At 39.2% G+C, this 25555-nt stretch overlaps 2 protein-coding genes across 9 annotated transcripts in view; both read right to left on the bottom strand.

Annotated features, from left to right (window-relative positions):
• LOC117218047 (uncharacterized) overlaps positions 1 to 9763 on the bottom strand; it is a 170284-nt gene extending 160521 nt beyond the window's left edge. For all 8 annotated transcript variants that reach the window (XM_033466076.2, XM_033466080.2, XM_033466079.2 and 5 more), the window contains exon 1: positions 9624 to 9763. The gene's annotated coding sequence lies outside the window, so the exon portion shown is untranslated. The remainder of the gene's footprint in view (positions 1 to 9623) is intronic.
• Positions 9764 to 19217: 9454 nt separating this feature from the next.
• On the bottom strand, positions 19218 to 25209 carry LOC117217967 (uncharacterized). Its single transcript, XM_076522431.1, has 4 exons — positions 24831 to 25209; positions 22066 to 22343; positions 21798 to 21993; positions 19218 to 19512 (listed from the first exon to the last, which is right to left on the bottom strand). Exons 1-4 carry the CDS (start codon positions 25207 to 25209, stop codon positions 19421 to 19423), a joined length of 945 nt encoding a protein of 314 aa, XP_076378546.1. The 3' UTR covers positions 19218 to 19420.
• Between the last annotated feature and the right edge of the window lie 346 nt (positions 25210 to 25555).

A 25555-nucleotide genomic window follows, 5' to 3' on the forward strand; every position in this document is an offset into this window, starting at 1 on the left:
CCGCGACGATTGAACAATTCGATCTGCGATGTGATGTAATGTTATGATTACACGGCGACTAGTCGATCCGTTCGGATACTGCGATGTAAGTGGGGGGTCCCGTTAAATGCTCGAGAACCGAGGCTAGAGAGTCTTCGGATTAAGAAATCGCCGGCCAATGGCGTCGCCGGGCAACAGAAAAATTCGTTCTGTTCGATTTTCAAGGTAAATATTACATATTAATATATAATATAGTTAATAATAATATAATAATATATATAATATATATATATATATAAAATTTATAAAATTATATGCATATATATACTATATTTAGCATATATTATATATAACATATATAAATATTTAATATTTAATTTTATAAATATTTATTATATTATGCTCTCCCTCTCTCTCTCTCTCTCTCTCTCTCTCTATATATATATATATATATATATATATATATATATAAAGAGAGAGAGAGAGAGAGAGAGAGAGAGAGAGAGAGGGAGAGCATAATATAATAAATATTTATAAAATTAAATATTAAATATTTATATATGTTATATATAATATATGCTAAATATAGTATATATATGCATATAATTTTATAAATATTTATTATACAAATCTGTTCCCGTTCGCGAATAAATGTCGCTCGATTTTCATTTGCTCAATTTTGAATTTGCTTAATTTTCAATTTGCTCGATTACATTTCCTCTACCTCGTTTATCAACGTGACGTATTTCAAAAAAATTTTTACTCGTTGCAGAAATTTTGGTTGCAGAAAATTTACGATAAAAATATACAGCAAAGAATTGTCCCCGCATCTTGAACAAAAAAATACATTCGATAAATTCGAGATAAAGAAAAAGGTTTTGACAGCATCATTGGCGGTGTTCAATAACAAAATATTGATAATTACGTACAATTTACGGAATTCTCTTTATATTTACCGAATTTGTTGCTACACCGACCGAAAACGCATTTCCGAAAATTATAATGTTCCGAAGCGAATTGATGGCAAATCGTGCACGCGATGTCAGTCAACATTTAACGCAACAACGTTTACCAATATTTCATCGCTCGCGTAATTGGCTCGCCGTTTATATATATTAACGGTTAATCTCCGTATTACGGCAACGTTACCATAATTTCGAAACAATTAAAACGGTAGTCGCGAAACTAATGCCGTGGAAATCAAACTAATACGGTAGGAAAACGCTATTAAACGCTATTAATTCTCTACTAAAAACCGAAGAATTTCCGATAAACGATAATTATTTCCAAACAGCGGCCGTCGACTACCGCCGCAGCAGCGCCGACAGCCAATTAAATCATTCGTGATTAACGACGGCGAATCGTAGACAGTAATGGGCCAATAAAATTAAAATTTATAATTAAACGATTCCAAATACATGCGCAAATATGTATACACGGGGACTATCTAGTTGGCGTGCTCTCGTGGGAGATAAGAATGATTCACGAGCGTTTAACGCGTCCGTCAAAAGCCGAGCATTTGTCGTGTGCTCGCTAAATCGGGGATGAGCGTAAACGTGGGAGAACTGTTACTTAGACGTCGATTCTATGTACGGGGTGTCCCTAAAATGTCTCGCAATCCGGAAATAGCGGATTCCTCGGATCGTATGAAGCAACTTCTTCCTTTACAAAAATGTTCTCCGAGGCGCCGTTAACGAGTTATCAACGAAAAACAGTGACCAATAAGAATCGAGTACGGCTGACGCGAGGCGGCCCGGCCAACCAGCGCGCGAAGCCCGGTTCCGCTCATTGGCTCGGTCGCCTCGCGCCAGTCGAGCTCGCCTCTCATTGGTCACCGTTTTTCGTTAATAACTCGTTAACGGCGCCTCGGAGAACATTTTTGCAAAGGAAAAAGTTGCTTCGAACGACCTGAAGAACCCGCCGGATTGCGAGACATTCTTGGGACACCCTTTACAGTACGCAATCGCGTCCCGTTTGTTTTCGAATGTCCACCAAGCCAGTATCCGCGGAGCTCTCTAACATTGAAAATTACGTTGTACAATCTTCGGTGAGCAAGTGTGTCACTCCCATTCACTCGAACGCCGCCGGAGTCACTGGATTAGTTGAATAACGGCGTGCCGCGTTCGAAACAATTCGCACGAATAACTCTCCACGCCGTTTATTCGATGCAACTCGCCCCCTTGAGTTCTAATTAAAAAACGTTACTCGCGCGAAGGAAACGCGTAGGTGCAACGATCAGCCTCGGGGGGGATCGGAAGATACCGTACAGATGGTAGATACAGGGATTTCAACGCTTCTCGTTTATACAGGGTGTATGGAAAATCGTGGCGCCAGACGCGAGTCGCTCGGCGATCGTTCGCAGAATGCGGTAAATTCTCCCGAATTTTCCTTCAGCTTGGGAACGAAGATGGACGATTTGGGAAAAGGAGATTATATAATATATATTTTTATAATTTATATTATATATAAAAGAGAGCCGCCATCATTTTTGCTCACAAGCTGAAGGAAAATTACAGATAATTTACTGCACTTATTTTACCACTTACAGCACCTATTACAGAATTAGTTAATTGGAAGATGTGAAAATTTTCTTCGAACATTTCTAATTCGAACATTTTGATTACGCTTTCGTAATTGGAGAATTTAGAATCTTTTTACGCTTTTCCGATCGGAAAATTCGAAAATGTTTTTCTAATTCCAGAAAATAATATATGTACGTTCTTTTACGATTGTATAGTTAATAATGTTTCACGCAATAGACGAAGGATTATTATATTCCACGGTTGCTATTTATGCGCGCGGATTAATATCGTTAAGTAAAGTGCGGATCATCACGCAAAATTGTACCCGATGGCCGAGCACGCGAGCACACACAATATGATGTTCCTGCAACAACAACCATGTTACCATCGGGCAATACGGCGTTGTTGTTTCATTCGGGGGGGGGGGGGGACAAAAAAAAGGAAATAGATAGGCGCAACAGTTTCGTTGGATTAATTGTTGCAATACAGGGATACATGTATGGAGGAAATGTTACAAAATATTGGCCAATACGTACGTACGAACTGTGTGACTAATTAGGAACCCGGGAAATACATACACGCTAATTGGAACCGGGCTATGAATTATGCTGTTGCGTTCGCCGAATAAAAGTCTCGTTAAAAAGCGCCGAATGGTATCTCAAATACGTTTACAACTCGTAAAGCCTTTTCTAAAGTGATCTAATTAGCCCCCGAATGATCCGAACGAATAAACTAAACATCACTCCACTTCCTCAATCAAATTTTACGCAAACATAAAAAGACTCGTTAAACGTGCCCCGCACGATTTTCAAACGGGCCCACGATTTATAAACATTTCTTTTAGAAACGTCTAATTGGCCGCGAACGATCCGCGAAGAAATAAACTATAAAATCGCACTGTATCCACTCGAGCAAGCTTTACACGAAAATTAGAAGACCGAGCGAAGATGCTACACGATTTATAAGCATTTTTTAGAAATATCTGGTCAATAATAAACGACTTTAATAAACGACATTGATAGACCGAAGCTTGCTCTGCTTCCTCGATCAGATCTTATACAAAATGAACAAAAGCTGATTAAAAATGTTATGCAATTTCCAAATTCATCGACAATTTATCTTAATATTTATTATATATATTATAAATATTTAGTCTCTTTATATTTATTATATTAATCATTTGCTATAATAATAATTAATAATATATAATATATAATAATTATAATTAACAATTATTAATTATATATTATATATATTATTATAATAATATTAATAATTATTATATATAAATAATATATAATAATCTAATAATATAATAATAATATAATTAAGCTAAATAATCTAATTAAACAAAAATAAAAAATGCATGCGAATAAAATAAACATCCCACTGCTTTCTCAATAATAAATTATTCAAATTCGAAAGAAACTCCTACAGACTATACGAAGGATTTTTAGGACACACGAGACGTTTGTTAGCTTGCTTGTTCGCGATGCACCCTGTATAGAAACGAAGGGAAGATCGAAAAAAGGATCTACACAACTACGTCGAGGCGGACGCGTAACGGCTCCGGGGCGAAGGATTTAAACGACGCGGCAAAAATTACGCGGGCCGAAGTTACGCATGCGTAATTGGATAAGGATCGAGAGGTTGTCGCCCTTCGGGGTCCTCTTCCTCCTGACGCGTTTCGTCGCGGAAAGGAGGAAAACTTTATCGCCGTCGTATTTCTTTGTGCCGAGCCGGCCGAAACGGCACGCTGTGCTGGCTCGTAACTTCGCCGAAATCTGTCCGTTTACCAATGCATTTTATTATTCCGATCTCCGGAATAATTGACCGCCTCTCTCTCTCTCTCTCTCTCTCTCTCTCTCTCTCTCTCGCTGTCCCATCTCTCGCGCTCTCTCTCGCGCGCGCTCTTTCTCTCGCGCTCCCGCTCTCGCGTCCGCTTTCTCTCTCTCTCGCGCTCCCGCTTTCGCATGCACTCTCTCTCTTTCGCCCTCTCCCTCTCTAGCGCGCTCTCTCTCTCTCTCGCCCTCTCTCTCTCTCTCGCCCTCTCTCTCTCTCTCTCTCGCCATCTTTCCCTCTCGCGCTCTTCCCCTCTCGCGCTCTCTCTCTCGCGCTCCTCCTCTCACGCTGTCTTTCGCGCTCTCCTCTCTCGCGCTCTCTCTCCCTCTCTCGCGCGCTCTCTCTCTCTCTCTCTCTCGTTCTGTCTCTCCTCATCTTTCTCTTTTTCTCACTGCCACAATTCCGAAACAAACAGTTAAAATACCCAAAACCGTTGACTTTAATATCACAGTTACATTAATTACTGTTACCAGCGTACTTGTAACAGAATCGAACAACCGGCATGCATCGCGCAGACGAAAAACCGAAATTATATTTGCTGGAGAGTTTTGCAGGAAACGGCGAATTTCTCTATAACGCGTATGCTAATCTTTGCGTCAACAAACGCGATGACTGGGGGAATTACCGGTTGTCTGGTAATTTCAAATGTATACGTTTTGCTGTACCAAGAGAGACATGATGTCCCGGTAATGACATTCACCTCTTAATTAGCAATGTAATGGAAAACAATTTTATCCGGGAATTTGATTGGTCGGGGTATTACATATTCTAGCCCGTAATGGAATAATGATTCTACGACTGCTAAGAGATATAATTTTGACACGCTGATTTTAATAATTGATTTTCGAGAAACCGTGATATAGGTCGATATCATATTTAGCGCATTGTTTTGCATAACGCAGCTGTGAAACACGTTCTATTTTATCGATACACCGAAATATGCATGAATTTGCAATTTGTATATTTAATAATATATATATTATTATTATTATATATATTATAAAGTATAATTATAGTATTATTATTATTATATTATATATCGGTATTATTATTATATATATTATATAGTATAATAATAATATATATACATTATTATTATTATATATTATTTGAATATTTAATAATATATAATAATATAATGAATTAAGTAATTAAATTACTTGAAACAAGAAATGATATATCATAGGATAAAATAGAAGAAAATAACGAACAAATAGAAGAACTTCTACAAAATAAATATGTAATTAACAATATTAGTAAATTCTAAACTGTCACTACGTATATATAAACTGTTGCGCCATTTATTTAAACATGCATTCGGGGGAAAAAGAAATTTGAAGTTCACGATCAAGATCAATTCCACGATACGCTTCTTAAAAGCAGATTTCTCTACCGATTCGATAATATTAAATAATCCGTGTGAAAGATCGTGCATAACCGTTGTAATTGTTGGCGCGAGTTTTTTTTTTTCTCAGGTTATTACTTAACCGAGAACCGCGTTAAGCCTATCCTTCACGTGCAATTTCTCCTTGCCATAGCCTAATACCTTCAATGGTAATTTCGCAGCGGAGAATTCAGCGGTGAATTTTCAGTTACAACAATTCCATTACGGAATGGAATTTCTAACGTTGCCGCATTAAAACGTCAGGCTCCAATGCCTTACGAAACGAATTCATCGGCTAGAATGTGTTTACGCGTCTGTATCTCCTTGAATAAAGAACAGTGTTGAATTCTCGTACATTGTTTATTACTTCGTACACAATGGTTTAACGTTTCGACACTCGATCGGGGATCTTATGGATCATGCACAACGGTCAAACGGTACTCAATCTAGACGACCGACGATAGGTCGCATCGAGGACGATCGTAGGAGATCAGAATGTTTTTTTTTTCTAAATTAACGCTGTTCCTGCGTCATACCTCTGACGTAACAGACGCGTGCTTTCGATCATATGATTCAGTGATCTAATTCAAAATGAATTGCGTTGCACGTGTGTGTGTGTGTGTGTTCCGATTCTTGCAATCCGGGTTTGATATGTCGCGGCCGATTGGTACGAGTGTGCACATTCAAGCATAATACAGTAATGTCTCCCTAAATGACGCTCAGATTGCGCAGAAAAATGGACAATTTCGGAAGAGGAGATACGATTATTCGAGCCTTGTAGCCCGTTTTTATAATTGTTGTGAATCAACGACCATAAAAACGACCCTAAAAGCTCGAAAATATTCGTATCTCCTCTTCCCAAATTGTCCATTTTCGTGGACAATCTGAGCGTCAATTAGAGAGACATTACTGTACAGTAAATTGTCCCTGATTCGCGCTGAGATTGCGCACAAAAATTGTTGAGCAATATTAAAATTTGTTGCAGCAATTGCAAGACACGGGACGTCTAGAAGTATTAATAAACAGGCTGGTAATTGAACTCGATAATCGTGTGGTATTCTAATTAGGTAAAGGACTCTTCAAAAAAATTGCAATTACTATTTTGTAATGTATGGCAATAAAAAAGGCCTTTTACCTCGTATCTCTGTCTATCGGAAGGCTGATGATAACCTTGACATAACCTAATATATTTTTTAAAACTGAACCAAATGACTCGAATTTTTGTTTAAATGTTAAAGGTTGGAATTACAACAGCTTTTTCTAATTTTGCTGTTACAGGAAATCCTCCCTAATTGGCGCTCAGATCGTACACGAAGAAACATTCGAGGCTCATTTTTATAGTTGCCGATTATTATAGTCGCCGATAACTATAAGGCTCGAATAATCGTATCTCCGCTTCCCAAATTGTCCATTTTCGTGGACAATCCGAGCGTCAATTAGAGAGACATTACTGTATCGTAGCGACTTAGGGTAAACTATACAAATTTTGTTAACCGAAGAAATTCGTTTCCTTATGTCTGAAAAATGCAAATTAATTTTCTATCTGATTGAAAAAGTCTCATCTACGATAACGGAATGTGCAAGATTTATTCATTGTTAAACATTTCCAAGAATGTCAAATTCTATTTTCGTGCGTGCATTATTTAGATCTACATATATAGGAACAAACTTTTTCATTGATACCCTCGTTCGCGTCTGTTGAATGGAGTCCTGGTAACCCAGAGCATGCTGATGAATGTAAACAGAGTAATATAAACTACTGCGGCAAGCTTTCTGTTTGCCGTTGGTCGCAGAAATACGAAACTACCTGAAGAAACGATCGAATCTCTCGCGTGGTATAATTCAATGGTAATTTCTACCGTTCGTGAACGTTAGAAAAATAAATCGGAACATATTTTTACTGGAATTATAAAATGTGACGAAATAATCTAGCAAGTATTCGTCAAAAATGTATTTTGATTCACTTGGTTGAAGGTAAATCTTTATCTCTGAAATAAACATTAAGCAGTAATTAAATAAATATTGGATCGACTAAAGTTTCTCTCATACTTTTTATCGAATTGATTCGGATCGCGTCGATTATAGTATCTACTCCTTGTGTCATAATGCAAACATGACATACTAGAGAACGCGGAACACGTTTTAGCTAAGCTGGCCCATGTTTCGCAAATTTGACTGTATTAGAAATATAGCCGCACCGAAAAGCGATAGTTGAGAACCACTGTGTCCGGTGTTAAAGTGGCGGTAAACGCGCCAATGTCCTCTGAGGAATTAATGAATACTATATACATTTTCAGACAGTAATAACAAAAAAGAATTTCGTACACGTTTAAACAAAAATTATCGCATTCTCCAAAGTCTGCAAAATAATTTCACCCCTTTCGTTCAACTAAATAAACCAGCAGAAGCAACCTTGTGGTCGAGAACTCGCGCTTCCGGTTATGAAACTGCGATCAACGACGAGCAATTTATCAAACGGAAGTCGGGAAAGAATCTAATGTCTTTTCGTGCATCGGTGTGAAAATTAGAAAAAAAATAGCGATAAAACGAGAAGGACAAATTTCAACACGATTGTTTCAATATCAAACGTGGCCGGTTGGTCGAGCGGCATTCTCACGTCATTTGTCACGTGTCCTTGGCGGACAACTTCAAAGAAAGGGACACGAACTATTCCATTCGGCCCGTCGCCATAGGCTTTTCGAACGGCGCTGAACAAACGACGCGCGTTTTACCGCTCGCGGTGACGACAAAATGTTAGAAAAACATAGAGGCAAAGTTCACTTAAAATCGTTTGAAAACGTGTGTGCACCGATAAGAGAATCGCAGGAGAAAAAGAAGTTTGTCGATTGTTCGAATCGTTCTCCTATGTTTGCCGCTAGATTACCGCATATCTAAATGATTCTCTTTACCATGCCCGGCCGAGAGGCGGCGACTCATTGACCCCCACGGGCAACAATTATCTAGGTGACGCGCGCGTGTCAAGAAATTTTCCTTTTCGTACGAACGAATAAGTGCGAGGGAAATCAAGCGTGCCGTAACCGGCATTTACAATGTACGATTTTACATCATACATCGCAACCTTTAACACGTTTCTGCGAGTTACTTTCACTTTACATAACCTGCTTTGTGTGCCGCGGACACACGTTCGGTAATCGGCTAACGGTCGCGTTATTAACGATTATCTAAAAAAAAAAAAAAAAAAAAAAACAACAACAAAACTAAACATCCGTTCATTCTTGCAATCGCAACTATCTCGTTTACGTCACGAACAGAGATTAAAGACACAGCGCTCTACTGGAAATTTTTATTCTCGCCTGACGACGTCCGCGCGCCGTTGTTTTCGTCGAAGATCATCCGGGCCCGGCCGTCGCTCGACGTAAAAATCAAACCCCGATTGAACGATAAATAAATAAATAAATAAATAAATGAAATTTCGAACACTATTTCGCTAACAGTCGTCGCCGTTCGAAAGCAACGGAACGCTGCCACGGAGTGGTGGGGAGGAGGAGGAGAGGGGAAGGCGAGGGGCACAGTAATTGACGACAATGCGTCGTTTCCCTCCCGTCGGCGATACTCTACGAGACAAAACGAGTCGCCTGTGTACGCGCACTTGAACCGTGACAGCTGTCAAAAGTAGCGAGGCAGCGTCCAGCACGCAAACGCAGAGGCGGCGACGGAGCCACCATTCAACGGAGCAGGATGGAAAAAGGACGAGAGAAAAGGAGGAATAGAAAGGGAAGAGACCGAAGGGAGGTGGACGATCCGCGTAAACACGCAAGGCTTACGCCGTTACGAGCGAGAGGGAAGCGACTTTTGTCCAGGATAAAGAAAGAGAGGGGAAAAGAAGGTTAGAACCGCACGGTGAATTCCGAGTGCGACGGCGCGGCGGTGGATACCTGTCAGCGTGCATTCCACGGTCCCACAGCGTGCTCTCGCCTCGTCCGTTTACCACCGTCTCTAGGATTTTCGCCTGCTCGATGGCACGATCCGCGCACCGTAAACACTTTACCGCGGGCACACACCGCGTCGGACCCCGGGGTACGGTATTTAAACGCGCACACCACACTCGGCCGATCCTCCGGACCGTCAAAAAAAAACCGTATCACTTGCCACGGTAGCCGGTGAATCGCGTGCTGCTCGCGGCGCGAACATGGCGCACGATTCTCGGGCGGTTCACCATCGGGGGAAAGCACAGGCCGGGTAACGAACTGCCGGACGCGGAACGGGGGCCCTCGACCGATGAAATAGAAACCCGCGAGAAACGGCACGAACAATGGAACGTGACTTAAGGACACCGGAGAGCGCGAGATCCAGCTTTACACCGCGGGGTAAATACTAGAACAAAACTCGCCGCTTTCGCCCGCGGTGCGCGGCCGTGCTGGCCAATCCCCACCCGCGCACAGCCGCCACGTGGTACACCGTCCGGCCAATCGGAGGCTGGTTACGCGGGCCCCCTCCTCGGACGCGTCCGCGAAGCCGGCTCGCTACCGATCAGTTTCTTCTCTTCGCCTCTTGTACCGATTTAACATTTGGACGTCACAAAGAAACGCGGAGGGTCCGTTGTCCTTTTGCCGATACTCCTCAAATGGTTTCTGCCGCCCTTTCTCTTTCTCCGGCGACGGGAACGCCGCCGTCGCCGTCGTCGTCGTTGTGGTCGTCGTTCCGTTGGACACTCTCGTCGAGTCCCGCGTGCATGACTCGCATAGGAAGATTGCGGTAGGATTAAATGGAATACCGACTAAAATATCTTTGCGCCAAGGAGTATACGCACGCCGAAAGAAACTCGCCGGTTTCGCCCGCAGCGTTCGCGGACAACTTGCCAATCTCCTAGCCGCAGCACCGTTCGTAGGTACGTAATATTGCACCTGGTACTCTTCTATGCGCGTACGTCCAACAGATTCACCCGTGATCGGTCAATTCTCTCGCGCGTCGTGACCCTCTCTCGCGACCGTCGTTTCGCGTTTATCTCGCATCGATGCCGAGGGAGACCCGCAACAGCATTCGCGCTTCCGCTCCGCCGTTGTCTCTCGTCGCTCTCCTTCGAAGAAGTGCCGTCTCTTGTCCGAATCGTTCCGTCGTTATCTCGAGGTAACGCTTTCGTGGCCTTTCGCCCGTGCACGCCACCACTGTGTGCGCATCGCTTGCACACAGGATTCTTCGTGTACACGGCGGGCGTGCGAGCCTCGCTCGAACGATAACCACGCGCGTTGTCTCGATCCACGACCAATACAATCGGCTTAATTGATACGTCCGTCGATTTGTTCGAAGAGCACAGTCTGAACGAGAAGATTGCTCGCGCGCGCTTGTCTTACGAACCGGCTCGAGCCGGCCGAAATAAACGCTCTATGTTCGCTGGCCGACGTTTTTCTAAGTCGCGAAACGGATTTTCTTCTGCTGCTTGTGCAAGAATACATTATTTCATTCGATTTTCCGGATTAACGATATCATAGGAAAGAAAATAAAATGACGTTATCGCTGAGGCTGTGAGGCACGTGCCGATGATTAGTCACGATACCGTCGGGTAATTGAGTCGTTCTACCGGGTCGCCGATAGCTAAATAAAATCAAATAAAATAATATCGTGTGAAAAGCAATATACAGGGTGTCCCAAAAATGTCTCGTAATCGGGAAATGGAGGGTTCCTGAGATCATTCGAAGCAACTTTCTCCTTGGCGAAAATACAAACCGCCGCTTTGTTCGCGAGTTATCGACGAAAAATAAGTGACCAATGAGAGGCGAGCTGTGCTGGCGCGAGACGGCCGAGCCAGTGAGCGGATTGGGCTTCGCGGGCACGTTGGCTCGGCCGCCTCGCGTCGGCTTCTTATTGGTCGGCATTTTTCGTTAATAACTCGTAAACGAAGCCTCGGTTTGCATTTCCGCCAAGGAAAAAGTTACTTCAAATAACCTAAGGAATCCACCATTTCCGAGACATTTTTGGGACACCCTGTATTATATGTATACCTTGCGAAGGTTGCGCGATTCAATCGCCAAGATAAACGTTTCTCGATTGAACTGGGCTGTGGCGAAGCCCTCGGTTGATCCTTCGGTCATGTTTTACGCAAGATTTGGAACGTCGACACCGTTCCCGACGAATTTCTAACGGGCGATCGCTCTCCCGGGAGCGATAGATCGATTCGATACCGCGGTCCGACCGCCGAAAACAAACGAGCAACTGGGCTCTCTCTCTCTCTCTCTCTCTCTCTCTCTCTCTCTCTCTCTCTCTCTCTCTCTCTCTCTGTCTTTCTCTCTCTGGATTCGACTCGCTCGGAATCGCCAGAATCCGTCCGTGCGCTTTTCTGTACGCGGCCAAGTCTGTAACGGGCCCACTATGCTGCTGCCGCTGTGGAATTAGTTTCTTTTTTTGAGGCAGGTCACTGACACCGAACGGCGATGGATTGACGACGCCGGGGTCAAGTTCTACGTGCGCCGTCGACACCGCTCCGCGTTTAAAGGTATCGCCGGGCATTCCTTGCGGGATATCGCGTTACTTACTTACGGCACCGTGATCAATCGGCCCCGAACTCGGTGTCTTCGGGTATGTAACGAACGACGAGAGTCGTAAATATCGTCGCGGACGGCGCGAATGGCGATCAAACGAGAAATTATGGGAAAACGACGGACACAAGTGTTCCCCGTGCTCCGTTCCTCTTTGCTCCTATCCCATTTGTTCCGAAGCGTCAACGTAAACGGATACGCGGGCTTTTCTACGTCGCTTTTATTTCTCCTCTCGAATCTAAATATTAAGACGGTGGCCGAGGAATAATGGTTACGTCAGTTCCAGAGGATTTAGCAGCTAGATTTAATATTTGGCGGATTAACCCCTTAACGCACAGTTTTTTTGAAAAAAACCGGCCAAAAAGAATCAATTTTTTTAGTATATATATTTATTATATATATTATTATATTTATTATTAGTATATATATTTTATATACTATATACTAAAAAAATTGATTCTTTTTGGCCGGTTTTTTTCAAAATATATATGTTATAATATATATTATATTATATTATATATAATATATAATATTATAATATTATTTATATATATATTTATATATATATATATAATAAAATATATATATATATATAAACATATAGTATATAAAAATAAGTATAGTAGTGATTCTGAAGATAGTTCAGAAGAAGATATAGCCGTCGATTGGAAGTTTTGGTGGAGAGAATTTTGATATACTGCGCTTTTGTTCCATGGAAAAAGGCTATATTTTATTCTTGAATAAATAAGTGTTACAGCTCATAATCCCATGTAAATGATAAATATCAATAAAACGATTTTTTTTTGCTTTCACATCGTTATTTTCAATTCTCGATTATATTCGAGTGTGAAAAATTATAGCAGCATAAAATACAACGCCGCTCGAATTATCTCGAGTGTGCACAGTTTTTGTCCTGTTCAACGCGCTCGAATTAACTCGAGCGTACAAGTTAAGGGTTTAAAGGTCGCTTTGGAATGCGCTATGAAAGGATAAATTATGTGAACGGACGAGGTGGTGGGAGATTAGAAGAATTGTAACCAAGCTCTGTTTTCTTGGTTGCTAAGACCGCATTAAAAATTTTTTTCAACAGCTTCAAGCTTAAATCATTAGCAATGCATGCTAAGTTGAATAAGAGGATTAATATTGATCACTCTCAAAGAAGTAGGTTAAAAGATACGCGAAGATAGATCTAAGTCGCGGCGGCCATGATACGTGTTATCAAAACTCGTCAGTCTTAAGGATTATGAACTAACCGGCGGCCATGTTGATTTTTTCGTTTAATCTTTTTGTTACTGCGGTAGTACACTGTGCGGTGAACTTTTATTTATACGAACTTCTGTCTCGACTGGTTTCTGCAATTTTTAGAAATATTTGCAAATTACACTCGACAAATTTCATTTCTAAATCTCGTCGATGCATCTCTTTTGTGCTTTCATTCTTTCGCTCTTCGCTTAACCGTGACTCTAGTATTTCTGGTCGGCTATAATTTTCCGATTTACGAGCAGCAGCAGGATTATGTTACAAATCTCTGAGACACTCTCGGTCATTAAATTACTATCATGTTGTATCATGCTCGTTTGTTGGTCAGTCTTGGATCGTTAAAACTAACCGTCGGCGGTATTGAAACCAAATATAACCAGGCTTCTTCTACGTGTCACACACACTAATTGACCTAGTTTTACAAAATAATACTTACGTAAATCGCGTCGCGATTCTCACGCTATTTATCAATATTTCTCCGAACGTTAGAAGGAATTTGTTTATAATCTCCGAGCACGGACACGGAACGCTAAATTTCTGGTTGCGCGAACAATCGCACCGATAGACTTTCACGGTGTTACCATTTCATTAACAGCCCCGCCGATTTGAAAATAACGCGTTATTAATAATTCAGACAGGTTGCATAATAGATTCCATATTTAATATGAGAACAGTAACATTGCCGGGAACAATGCTGCTATTTATTAACGAGCCAGGCCTTAGCGTAAAGCGTACCGTACAATTAATGCGTTACTTGGAAAATTTAATCAACATATGTATACCAAATAATTATCCACGAATGTAAGGCGATACGTATGTAACCGTTTCTCACAGCTTCTTTTCGAGTCAGAGCGGAAAATGCATAAATGAATCGCTAACACGTTAGTGGCAGTAACGGTGCACGTTATCAAGATGGAACTTCGCAATTATTTATCGTAACACCTTGAAGAACGCCTATTTGCTTTTTTTTCTTCGCAATGTTACTGCGATATCTGTGATATCCGTGGCAGATGATTCTGCATCTTGAGAAACGGAAGGGACACATCGGCGAGCCTCCTCCTTCGTTTCAGAACTGGTAGACAGCGAAGGAGAGTTATTCATTCAACTTTATATCAAATATATTAGATATATTAAATATATTGGATATATTAAATGTATTAAGTATATTAGATATATTAAATATATTAAGTATATTGGATACATTAGGTATATTAAATATATTGTGGATATATTGAATATATTAAATATATTAGGTATATTAAATATATTGTGGATATATTGAATATATTAAATATATTAGGTATATTAAATATATTGTGGATATATTGAATATATTAAATATATTGTGGATATATTAGGTATATTAAATATATTAAATACTGTTGGGCTTAAATAAACAACGCAGTAGTTGTTAAAGAGTATTTATTAGAAAGGATTGATCAGGATTACTATTCGCCCATGCTAGACCACAACTGTACACACTATAGCAGTAAATATAGAAAAAAACAAAATGGAAGTACAAGTTGAAAATACTATACATATATTAACATTCTCGAATTTTGTTCTCACTTTCTCCCAGTTTTCAATTTCATATGGATCGATTGATTTTCCGACGTCCACGATAGCCGAATTGTACACAGATGAAAACGAATCGAATTTTTCCAGCGCCTTTCGATAAATCGAATCCACTTTTCAGATCACGTACACCTAATTCGATGTTCAACGAGTCTGTCTCCCGCGCAACAGAACGAGTCACGCCTAATCATTATTCACGGCAACGTTCGTTTGTGTTGGAAGTAACGCAATGACGCATACCACTCTGCCCACAATACTGTTAGCCTTTTTTCCCCCCCTTTTTTTTTGTACGACTGTATAATTGACGCTTGTGCGAAATTGCTACGTAATATCCGCGTGTAAGTGTCGACACTTCGTAGTTGCGCAGGATAAAGGATAATAATTATCGCAGCCTTGCTAAAAGTCGCCGTACAACAATTCCAATGCACATTCTCCCATTCGCTGATTTTCGAGAAAGAGACCATTCTCGCCGGATCAGTCGTTCAAACGTTTTCTCGAGAGTCCTTTGCGCCGCGCGATACGTTACAAGGTACAGTAATGTCTCTCTAATTGACGCTCAGATTGTGCAATTTGGGAAGAGGAGATACGGTTGTTCAAGCCTTGCGGTTCGTTTTTATAGTTTCGAGTTGCCAGCAACTATTAGGTCTACCGGAAAGTTCTGTCCGTTTAAGAAATGAAAGGAAATAATAGATTTTTCATAAATTTAGTAATATTTATTGTACAATATAATTTCCGTCGTTACTTATGACCTCTTGCCAGCGTGATGGCAATTTGTGAATAACATTTTTTAAAAATATATGTCTCAAATGAACGTGTGCATACCTATCGAAATTTGCAATGACATTATCGGACAGAACTTTCCGGTAGACTTAATATAAGAACGAGCTGCAGGGCTTGAATAATCGTATCTCCTCTTCCCAAATTGTCCATTTTCGTGGACAATCTGGGCGTCAATTAGAGAGACATTACTGTACAGTAAATTCTCCCTGATTCGCGCTGAGATTGCGCACAAAAATTGTTGAGCAATATTAAAATTTGTTGCAGCAATTGCAAGACACAGGACGTCTAGAAATATTAATAAACAGGCTGGTAATTGAACTCGATAATCGTGTGGTATTCTAATTAGGTAAAGGACTCTTCAAAAAGATTGCAATTACTATTTTGTAATGTATGGCAATAAAAAAGGCCTTTTATCTCGTATCTCTGTCTATCGCAAGCTAATGATAACCTTGACATAATCTAATACACTTTTTAAAACTGGACCAAATGACTCGAATTTTTGTTTAAATGTTAAAGGTTGGAATTACAACAGCTTTTTCCAATTTTGCTGTTACAGTAAATTCTCCCTAATTGGCGCTCAGATCGTACACGAAGAAACATTCGAGGCTCATTTTTATAGTTGCCGATTATTATAGTCGCCGATAACTATAAGGCTCGAATAATCGTATCACCGCTTCCCAAATTGTCCATTTTCGTTTCCAAGCTGATCGTCAATTAGGGAGAATGTACCCCCCCCCCCTCGACGTACGTCTCTCAAGCCTTTGTAACAGTATACGTATTTCGCTGGCAACGTGTGCGCGACCGCAGGAATTATCTTAAGTAAGTCAATTAAGTTCAATTACGCGCATTTTGCGTTTCTTTTCCTCGCCCGAGCTTTATCGCTTTCGACGAGTTTCCTCGATCATCATCTCAGGGAAACACAGAAAAGTCCGCCGTAAATTCGCCGATTGAAATTCGTTGTCGCGAACTTTCGGATACGTAACACAGTTTCATAATGTACCTGCTGGTACCGGTGATCCTAAACGGCAGATGTTCATTTCATAATACGACATATATCCCTCTTTTCTGTTATGAATGGTCTTTTTGATAACGGTTGTATTGCGACACAAACGGATGCGTCGTCGCCGATCGCTCTACCAGTGACATTGCGTTATCGAATTTTTCATTGGATTTTATCAATCGCACAGATAATCCACAACAGAGAGAGAGAGAGAGAGAGAGAGAGAGAGAGAGATACAGAGCATTCTGTAGAGAAAATTTAGCGCGAATCAACAGCTTTTTCACCGCACGCGCGTGGCGCGACCAAACGGTTTCGGTGTCGTCCCATTGTATTTCGATCGAAGAGACAAGAACATCCGACCGTTTATCTCTTCCTGAAATCGAATTTCACGTTTCACGGTTCGGATCTAGATCTCGTCCATCGTGGTTTCCCACGGTATAGACACCGGCGGAAAGGGTTCGGGAACCGAATCCACGAAAAAATTGACACAATTATTTCGGCGATTGAATAGCGGTTGCGAGAAAACCGGAGCAGCTGTTAATTTTTATTCATCCGTGGAAGCGTGTCGCTTCGAACGCGACACGTTTCCTGAAAGTTCGTACAGTGGCCCACAAAAGTGTTCGTACACCTTTTAAAGCGTATATATATATAATAACTTTTTCAATACTCAACCGAACGACCTGGATTGTTTTTTTTTTAGGTGACAGAGGGACTAGACGGTGACTAAAGTGTCTTTTTTTAATTTCGCTATTACTTGGAATGATGAAAAATAAATTTAAAAAACCCTCGTTTTTGAACGTTTTTATCTGTTATAATAAAAGTTTAAAAAATGCCTTTCGTAGATCTTGATAATCCAGAGTAGAGCTAAGAGCGTTGAAGGATTTAAAAAACTGCAGATTTCTTCCAGTTTTTGGTTAAAATAGCGATTTTATTGCGATTTTCGCCATCTTGAATTTGTTGTAACTCGCAACAACGACAGCTGATTTCGATAAAATCGTTAACATGCATACAAATCACCGAGATCTACGAGAGGCATTTTTTAAATTGCTCGGATAAAAAAAGTTAAGAAACGAGAGTTTTTATTTTCTTCTGTCATTCTAAGCAATAGCAAAATTAAAAAAAAAACAAAGCATTTTGGTCACCATATAATAAACCAGTTCCACCGTCACCTAAACAAAAACTCAAGTCGCTTAGTCCAGTTAAAAAAAAAATTATCGCGTCTTAAAAGATGCACGGACCACTTTTGCGAGCCACTGTACGTCGAGAGGGTTGCGATGATACAAATGCCATTGATAACTGTGAATCCACAGATACGGAACTGGATATCCGCGTGCAACGTAGTTGTATGTATATTAAATTATTCTCTGCTTTCTTCGCGAGGAGCTAAACTAAAATGCGAAGCGAATTCTTCGGCAATCAAAAGTTGACGGTCTGGCAGCCATGCAGAAATGAAATTTGATGAAAGAGGAATGTGATCGAGATCATTGTCTCTTCGTTTAGCACCGTAATACCATTATCCTGTCCACGGATCGTGCGATATTATTGGAATTTTTCCGCAAAAAGCGAGCGTTCGTTCGTTCCACGGCGTCTATCGCTCGCTCTATAAATGGTAATTATGCTATTTACGGGGTGTACAAAAATTCGAACAAAGCCCATTGTAAAACCGTAGGGAATGTGATTTCTCAGATAAACTATGTCTTCGGTGAAAGCATTGCCATCGGGAGCGTGGAGCTGTAAATTGTGTAAACCGTGTTGGCATATCATGGAGAAATCTGAATCATTGAATTGTAAAATTGAAACGGTCGTTTGTGCGTGACCGAGAGTGAATAACAACGATCTACCGTGATTTTAAGGTTCGGCAATGGACCAAACAGTGATTACGAAGGACGTAACAATCTTCACCGTTGTTGTTACCGACGTAACAATTTTCACTATTGTTATTAGAGGCGTAACAGCTGTGAGAATCGCATAGACATAGCAATCGTTACTAATCATTGAAAATTTATGAACAAGTAAATTTTAACCCTTTGCGCTCGAAGCCATTTTGACCGTAAATCTAAAATAATTCTTCTGATTTATAGTATCTACATTTTATAGTCATATAATATACATAGTCATATGCACTTTGTCAAAAGTGCATTTTATGATGCAAAATTGAGTCTTACGACGACTCGTATAACAGTTGAACTTTTAACAATTTTTAAAATCTAAACTTTGTTAATATACAAATTATCTTGGAGCGTGAATTAACAATTTTAGCGATGCCTCAGAGTCGCCACTCGAGTGCAAAGGGTTAAAAAAGAAACTTCTAAAATTTGTCACTCTTACAAAATGCAACTACATATTAATACTTTGAGTAAGAAATTGATAACGTAGTCGTATTAAAAAAGGACGGTACATTTATTAGTCAGAATGGTACAATAACAATTACGTTTTAGAGTAGTGCATTTGTAGGCGCCGTTTAATTAGAATCTGTGACACACGATCAACGAACGAATTATAGCGAAGAAACTTCATCAAAAATTGACATATTCTCTTCAATTTTTACGGAATATCTTCAACTCTTTTTTTTCCTTTTTTTTTGTTAAAACCAGATGAACGGCAGCAAAATGTTCAGCGTGATCAGCGGCGTCGCGAATTTAGCGCGTACTTCGCGCGGCCTATTTCCACCGGAATCTAGAATTACAGAACAGGAATTTCGTTACAGTATGAACGAGATAACACGCGTTAATTTCTAAATCGAACAGTATTAGAAATCACGAATCACTCTCGCAGGCGATTCATTGCGTAGTTCAAATGATTTTATATGGAATTATTCATTTTAAGAGCGCCGATTTTCGTGCCGTAAAATAAAAAGTCTTCTGGCACTATTGGTGTAAAATTGTGTAAAATGTCATGATTGCTATTCGGACTAGAAATGCTACTTTCAATCTGCCAGTGAATAAAAATCGGTAAATAAAATTGTAGATGATGCTGTTACATTCTACCCTGCTATTTTATTATAATTCTAATTACTAGTAAATTGCTATTAAACTATTACTATTGTTATCATTATTACTGCCATCGTCACTTACTAAATTACTATTAAACTATTATTATTGTTATCATTATTACTGTCATCGTCACTGACTAAATTACTATTAAACTATTATTATTGTTATCATTATTACTGCCATCGTCACTTACTAAATTACTATTAAACTATTACTATTGTTATCATTATTACTGTCATCGTCACTTACTAAATTACTATTAAACTATTACTATTGTTATCATTATTACTGCCATCGTCACTTACTAAATTACTATTAAACTATTATTATTGTTATCATTATTACCGTCATCGTCACTTACTAAATTACTATTAAACTATTATTATTGTTATCATTATTACTGCCATCGTCACTTACTAAATTACTATTAAACTATTATTATTGTTATCATTATTACTGTCATCGTCACTTACTAAATTACTATTAAACTATTATTATTGTTATCATTATTACTGTCATCGTCACTTACTAAATTACTATTAAACTATTATTATTGTTATCATTATTACTGTCATCGTCACTTACTAAATTACTATTAAACTATTATTATTGTTATCATTATTACTGTCATCGTCACTTACTAAATTACTATTAAACTATTATTATTGTTATCATTATTACTATCATCGTTACGATTGTCACTTAATACCGTCAACGTCACATCGTACATCAACGTCGTTCCATTATCTTCTTATCGAACGTCCCGAAATCTTCTGCAAACCCATGATTTCACCCTCGACTCATCCTCAAACTCTATTCCGTGCTCGACCTTTGTCCTCGCCGCATCATATTCTAATCTTTGCCCGGCCACGTCATCCGACCTTACCATACCAGCCCTTATAATTCCTAAACTCGCGCCACTTGTGAGTTAGAACCTCGCATACTATGTACATGTGTGCATCGTTTTCCCTGAAATCATCAGATTCCCCCGAACGCACTAACAAGTTCCTTTCCCCATTGTTACTTCCTATTTCCATAACTATGGAACTCGCAGAATACGTTTCAGAAAAATAAAAGGAACTTAACGCTAGATTTACGGAGCACAAAAAGCGGCCGTTTTATATATACGGGGTGTCCCAAAAATGTCTCGCAATACGGAAATGTGGGGCAGCTGAGGTCATTCTAAGTAACTTTTTCCTTTGCGAAAATGCAATCTGCGGCTTTGTTTACGGGTTATTAACGAAAACTATATATATATATATAATATATATAATATATATAATTATTATATTATTATTATATATTAATTAGTAATTATATTATTATAATTATAATTACAGTAAATGTCTTATTGTAATTTATATATATATATATAATATAATTTATAATTTATAATATAATATTCCGATATAATATAATAATTTTATATATATATATATATATATATATATATATATATATATATATATATAAATTACAATAAGACATTTATTCCGATTTCGAACAAGCGTTATTGTAACATTTAAATATAAATAAGTAACACACAAGTAACATATAAATCGTATAAACAACTCATAAACGTATCTTCGCGCGACGAATAATCGTAAACGAAAAAAAATTGGTGACCCGCCATTTTGAAAATCATGCATTCCGTAAATCTAGCGTAACAACGGGTCTCGCGAACTTCTCCGCTCGGGATAAAAACCCGCCGCATTTTCGAGGAATTCTTTACGTCGTGGCGACGTAACAGATGCTGAACACGGTCAGCTGTATTTCTGTCGAAGTGTTACGAGCGCGACGAGCGTTGCGAAAACAACGCTTAAACGCAGCCTGTCTCGAAGAAAGGCTGCAACGAATCCGAACGAGGAAGATCCGGAAAAAAGAAATGCTCGTATTTCCCGAGACAAGTTGCGTCCGGGATGCAACCGCGGACGATTCGGACGCGACAACCGTCGACGTATTCCTCACCGTAATCGTAATATTGCAGCGGTTCCGTGGTATCGTCGTCGTCGTCGCAGTCGTCCTCGACGGGTGCCGTCCCTTCCCGCTCGGGTTCATCGACCTCTCGTTTACCCTCGAAAGCAAATGCTGCGTGATCGGACCTCGGCTTCCGAGCGCGTTTCCCGGGTCCGCGGCGACCCGTCGAAGGGCCCCCGAGGCCGATCTAGAAAAGCGAGAGGAAACCGTTCACCGTGTACTAACCGTAATCGTAATAACGCGGCGGCTCCGTCTTCACCTCCTCTTCGTCGTCGTCGTATTCGTCGTTGTCGTCTTCTTCGTCGTCGCCGACGTTCGTGTCGTCGCTGGTCCTGTTGTTCTCCTCCCCCTCCTCCTCATCCTCGTCGTCCTCGTTGCCGTAGTCGGAATCATCGTCGGACCGACGATGTCCCCCGGCCTTCTTCAACTTCTTGTTAGCCGATCTATTTTCGCGTAGCTCGTACTCCATGTTCGAACGGTAAACCCGCAGGAGGCGTCGCTGCGATGGTCTGACCGACTCCGAGTTGAAGAGCGTGTCTGCGAATCGAATGGCACGCGAACCATGTCATTTCGAATTGGAAGAGATCGCGGGACTATCTGGACGACGCTGTACAGCACCGTTCAGAAGTATCTGCGCACCGAGTATATTGTGACAGTTATTATTATTATTATTATTATTATTATTATTATTATTATTGGCCATTTAAATTGTTACATTGTCAATAATAATATAGATGATAAATAAGATCGTGGGACTATCTGGACGACGCTGTACAGCACCGTTCAGAAGTATCTGTACACCGAGTATATTGTGACAATTATTATTATTATTATTATTATTGGCCATTTAAATTGTTAAATTGTCAATAATAATATAGATGATAAATAAGATCGCAGGACTATCTGGACGATGTTGTACAGCTCCGTTCAGAAGTATCTGTACACCGAGTATATTGTGACAATTATTATTATTATTATTATTATTATTATTATTATTATTATTATTATTATTGGCCATTTAAATTGTTACATTGTCAATAATAATATAGATGATAAATAAGATCGTGGGACTATCTGGACGACGCTGTACAGCACCGTTCAGAAGTATCTGTACACCGAGTATATTGTGACAATTATTATTATTATTATTATTATTGGCCATTTAAATTGTTAAATTGTCAATAATAATATAGATGATAAATAAGATCGCAGGACTATCTGGACGATGTTGTACAGCTCCGTTCAGAAGTATCTGTACACCGAGTATATTGTGACAATTATTATTATTATTATTATTATTATTATTATTATTATTATTATTATTATTGGCCATTTAAATTGTTACATTGTCAATAATAATATAGATGATAAATAAGATCGTGGGACTATCTGGACGACGCTGTACAGCACCGTTCAGAAGTATCTGTACACCGAGTATATTGTGACAATTATTATTATTATTATTATTATTGGCCATTTAAATTGTTAAATTGTCAATAATAATATAGATGATAAATAAGATCGCAGGACTATCTGGACGATGTTGTACAGCTCCGTTCAGAAGTATCTGTACACCGAGTATATTGTGACAATTATTATTATTATTATTATTATTATTATTATTATTATTATTATTATTATTATTATTATTATTATTATTATTATTATTATTGGCCATTTAAATTGTTAAATTGTCAATAATAATATAGATGATAAATAAGATCGCGGGACTATCTCGACGACGCTGTACAGCACCGTTCAGAAATATCTGCGCACCAAGTATATTGTGACAACTATTATTATTATTATTATTATTATTGGCCATTTAAATTGTTAAATTGTCAATAATAATATAGATGATAAATAAGATCGCGGGACTATCTCGACGACGCTGTACAGCACCGTTCAGAAATATCTGCGCACCAAGTATATTGTGACAACTATTATTATTATTATTATTATTATTGGCCATTTAAATTGTTAAATGGTCAATAATAATATTAATACTCTTTCGGGATATTGGTTTCGAGAACAGTTTGCGGCTTTTCTACGGTTCTGTTTAGGTACATGCAGTAAATTCTCCCCAATTGACCACCCTCAGCTTCTAAACGAAAATGGACCAATTTGGGAAATATAGAACAAACTTAATATCAAAAACAAAATACAGTAAATTCTTTCCGGTTGACTCTCAGCTACTAAATGAAAATGGATTCTTAAATAGTTTTAATCTGCCGAGTTTAGTAGACAAAACGCTCTTAGCTTCTTTTAAACATTTCACTATTTTATGTTGCACCCATCCATTTTTACCATAAATTCATGAAATCTTAAATAGTTAAATTAAGTAATATATATATATATATATATATATATATATAACAATATATAATATAATAATAATATAATAATAATAAATATAACAATATATAATAAATAATATATATATATAACAATAGTTACAATTGCCTGAAATCATAATATAAATTCTCATTTTCTTGCTTAATTTGATAAGAACTCGAATATTCCATTCAATAGAATGAATTTTACTGTAACAATTTTCTATGGAATCATAACACAAATTCTCATTTTTTCTTGCTCAATTTAATAAGAACTCAAACAAGAATCTCTATTTCACTCAGTAGAATGAACTTTACTGTAACAATTTTCTGGAATCATAACACAAACTCCCATTTTCCTGCTCAATTTGATAAGAACTCAAACAAGAGTCTCTATTCTATTCAATAAAACGAGCTTTACTGCAACAACTTTCTGGAATCATAACACAAATTCCCATTTTCTTGCTCAATTTGATAAGAACTCAAACAAGAGTCTCTGTTTCATTCATTAGAATGAACTTAACTGTAACAACTTTCTGAAATCATAACACGAATTCCCATTTTCGACTGTGTGAATTTCGATCACACGTGACGAATTTAGCTGATCCAACCAACATCGGTGCGCGTCGAAGATCGTTCGAAATAAAAACTTCCAAGCCCCCGGAAACTGAACGGATAAACTATGCAGTACCATCGAATCTCTCGCGATCATCGTTCTCGTAAACTTGGTCGAAGTCGGCGCTACCACTTGGATCGTACTCTCCTTCGAAAGTGAATGTTCCAACGTCGCTGCGAGTGCACCCTTCGGTAGAAATGCAAGGTTCTGTGAACCTGGCCGCTCTCATAATTCCGTCGACCATGTTTACCTCGCAGTAACATTTACCGAAGCTATCCGGGCAACTGGAAAAGTTCACACCTTTCGTCATGGACATGGAATTCAAGGTAACCACCTCCTCGGAGATGTTCTGGCTCACCAAAACGATCCGGGCCCGACACAGTCTATGGCGGGCTTGCCCCTGCGACGGACAACAATAATTGACAATTAGATCGCGAATTTTATGCTCCGGCATCTTGTTATGGCGCAGGCATGGGCTCGTGACCACGGGACAATTTATCGTGCGATAAAATTTCACGATGCACTTAGACCGAATCGACGTCGGCGGAACTCTTAATAAAGAGACAATGTTTATCTTTCGACGTTCATCTTGTTATTGGGTTGGCAACTAAGTGATTGCCGATTTGTTCAATGAAATAAACAATTTTGTTTTTACTTGGAACGAAGCTTAATCTTTCATGTATTTTCCATTTTGTTCGATGACCTTTTGCCATCTCTCTGGCAACTTGAAAATTCCACGCTCGTAGAAAGTCTGATCCTTTTCGGCCAAAAACTGAGTTAAGTGAGATTTGACAGCGTCG

Source organism: Megalopta genalis, chromosome 1, assembly GCF_051020955.1.
Source record: "Megalopta genalis isolate 19385.01 chromosome 1, iyMegGena1_principal, whole genome shotgun sequence".
Classification (NCBI taxonomy): Eukaryota; Metazoa; Arthropoda; class Insecta; order Hymenoptera; family Halictidae; genus Megalopta; species Megalopta genalis.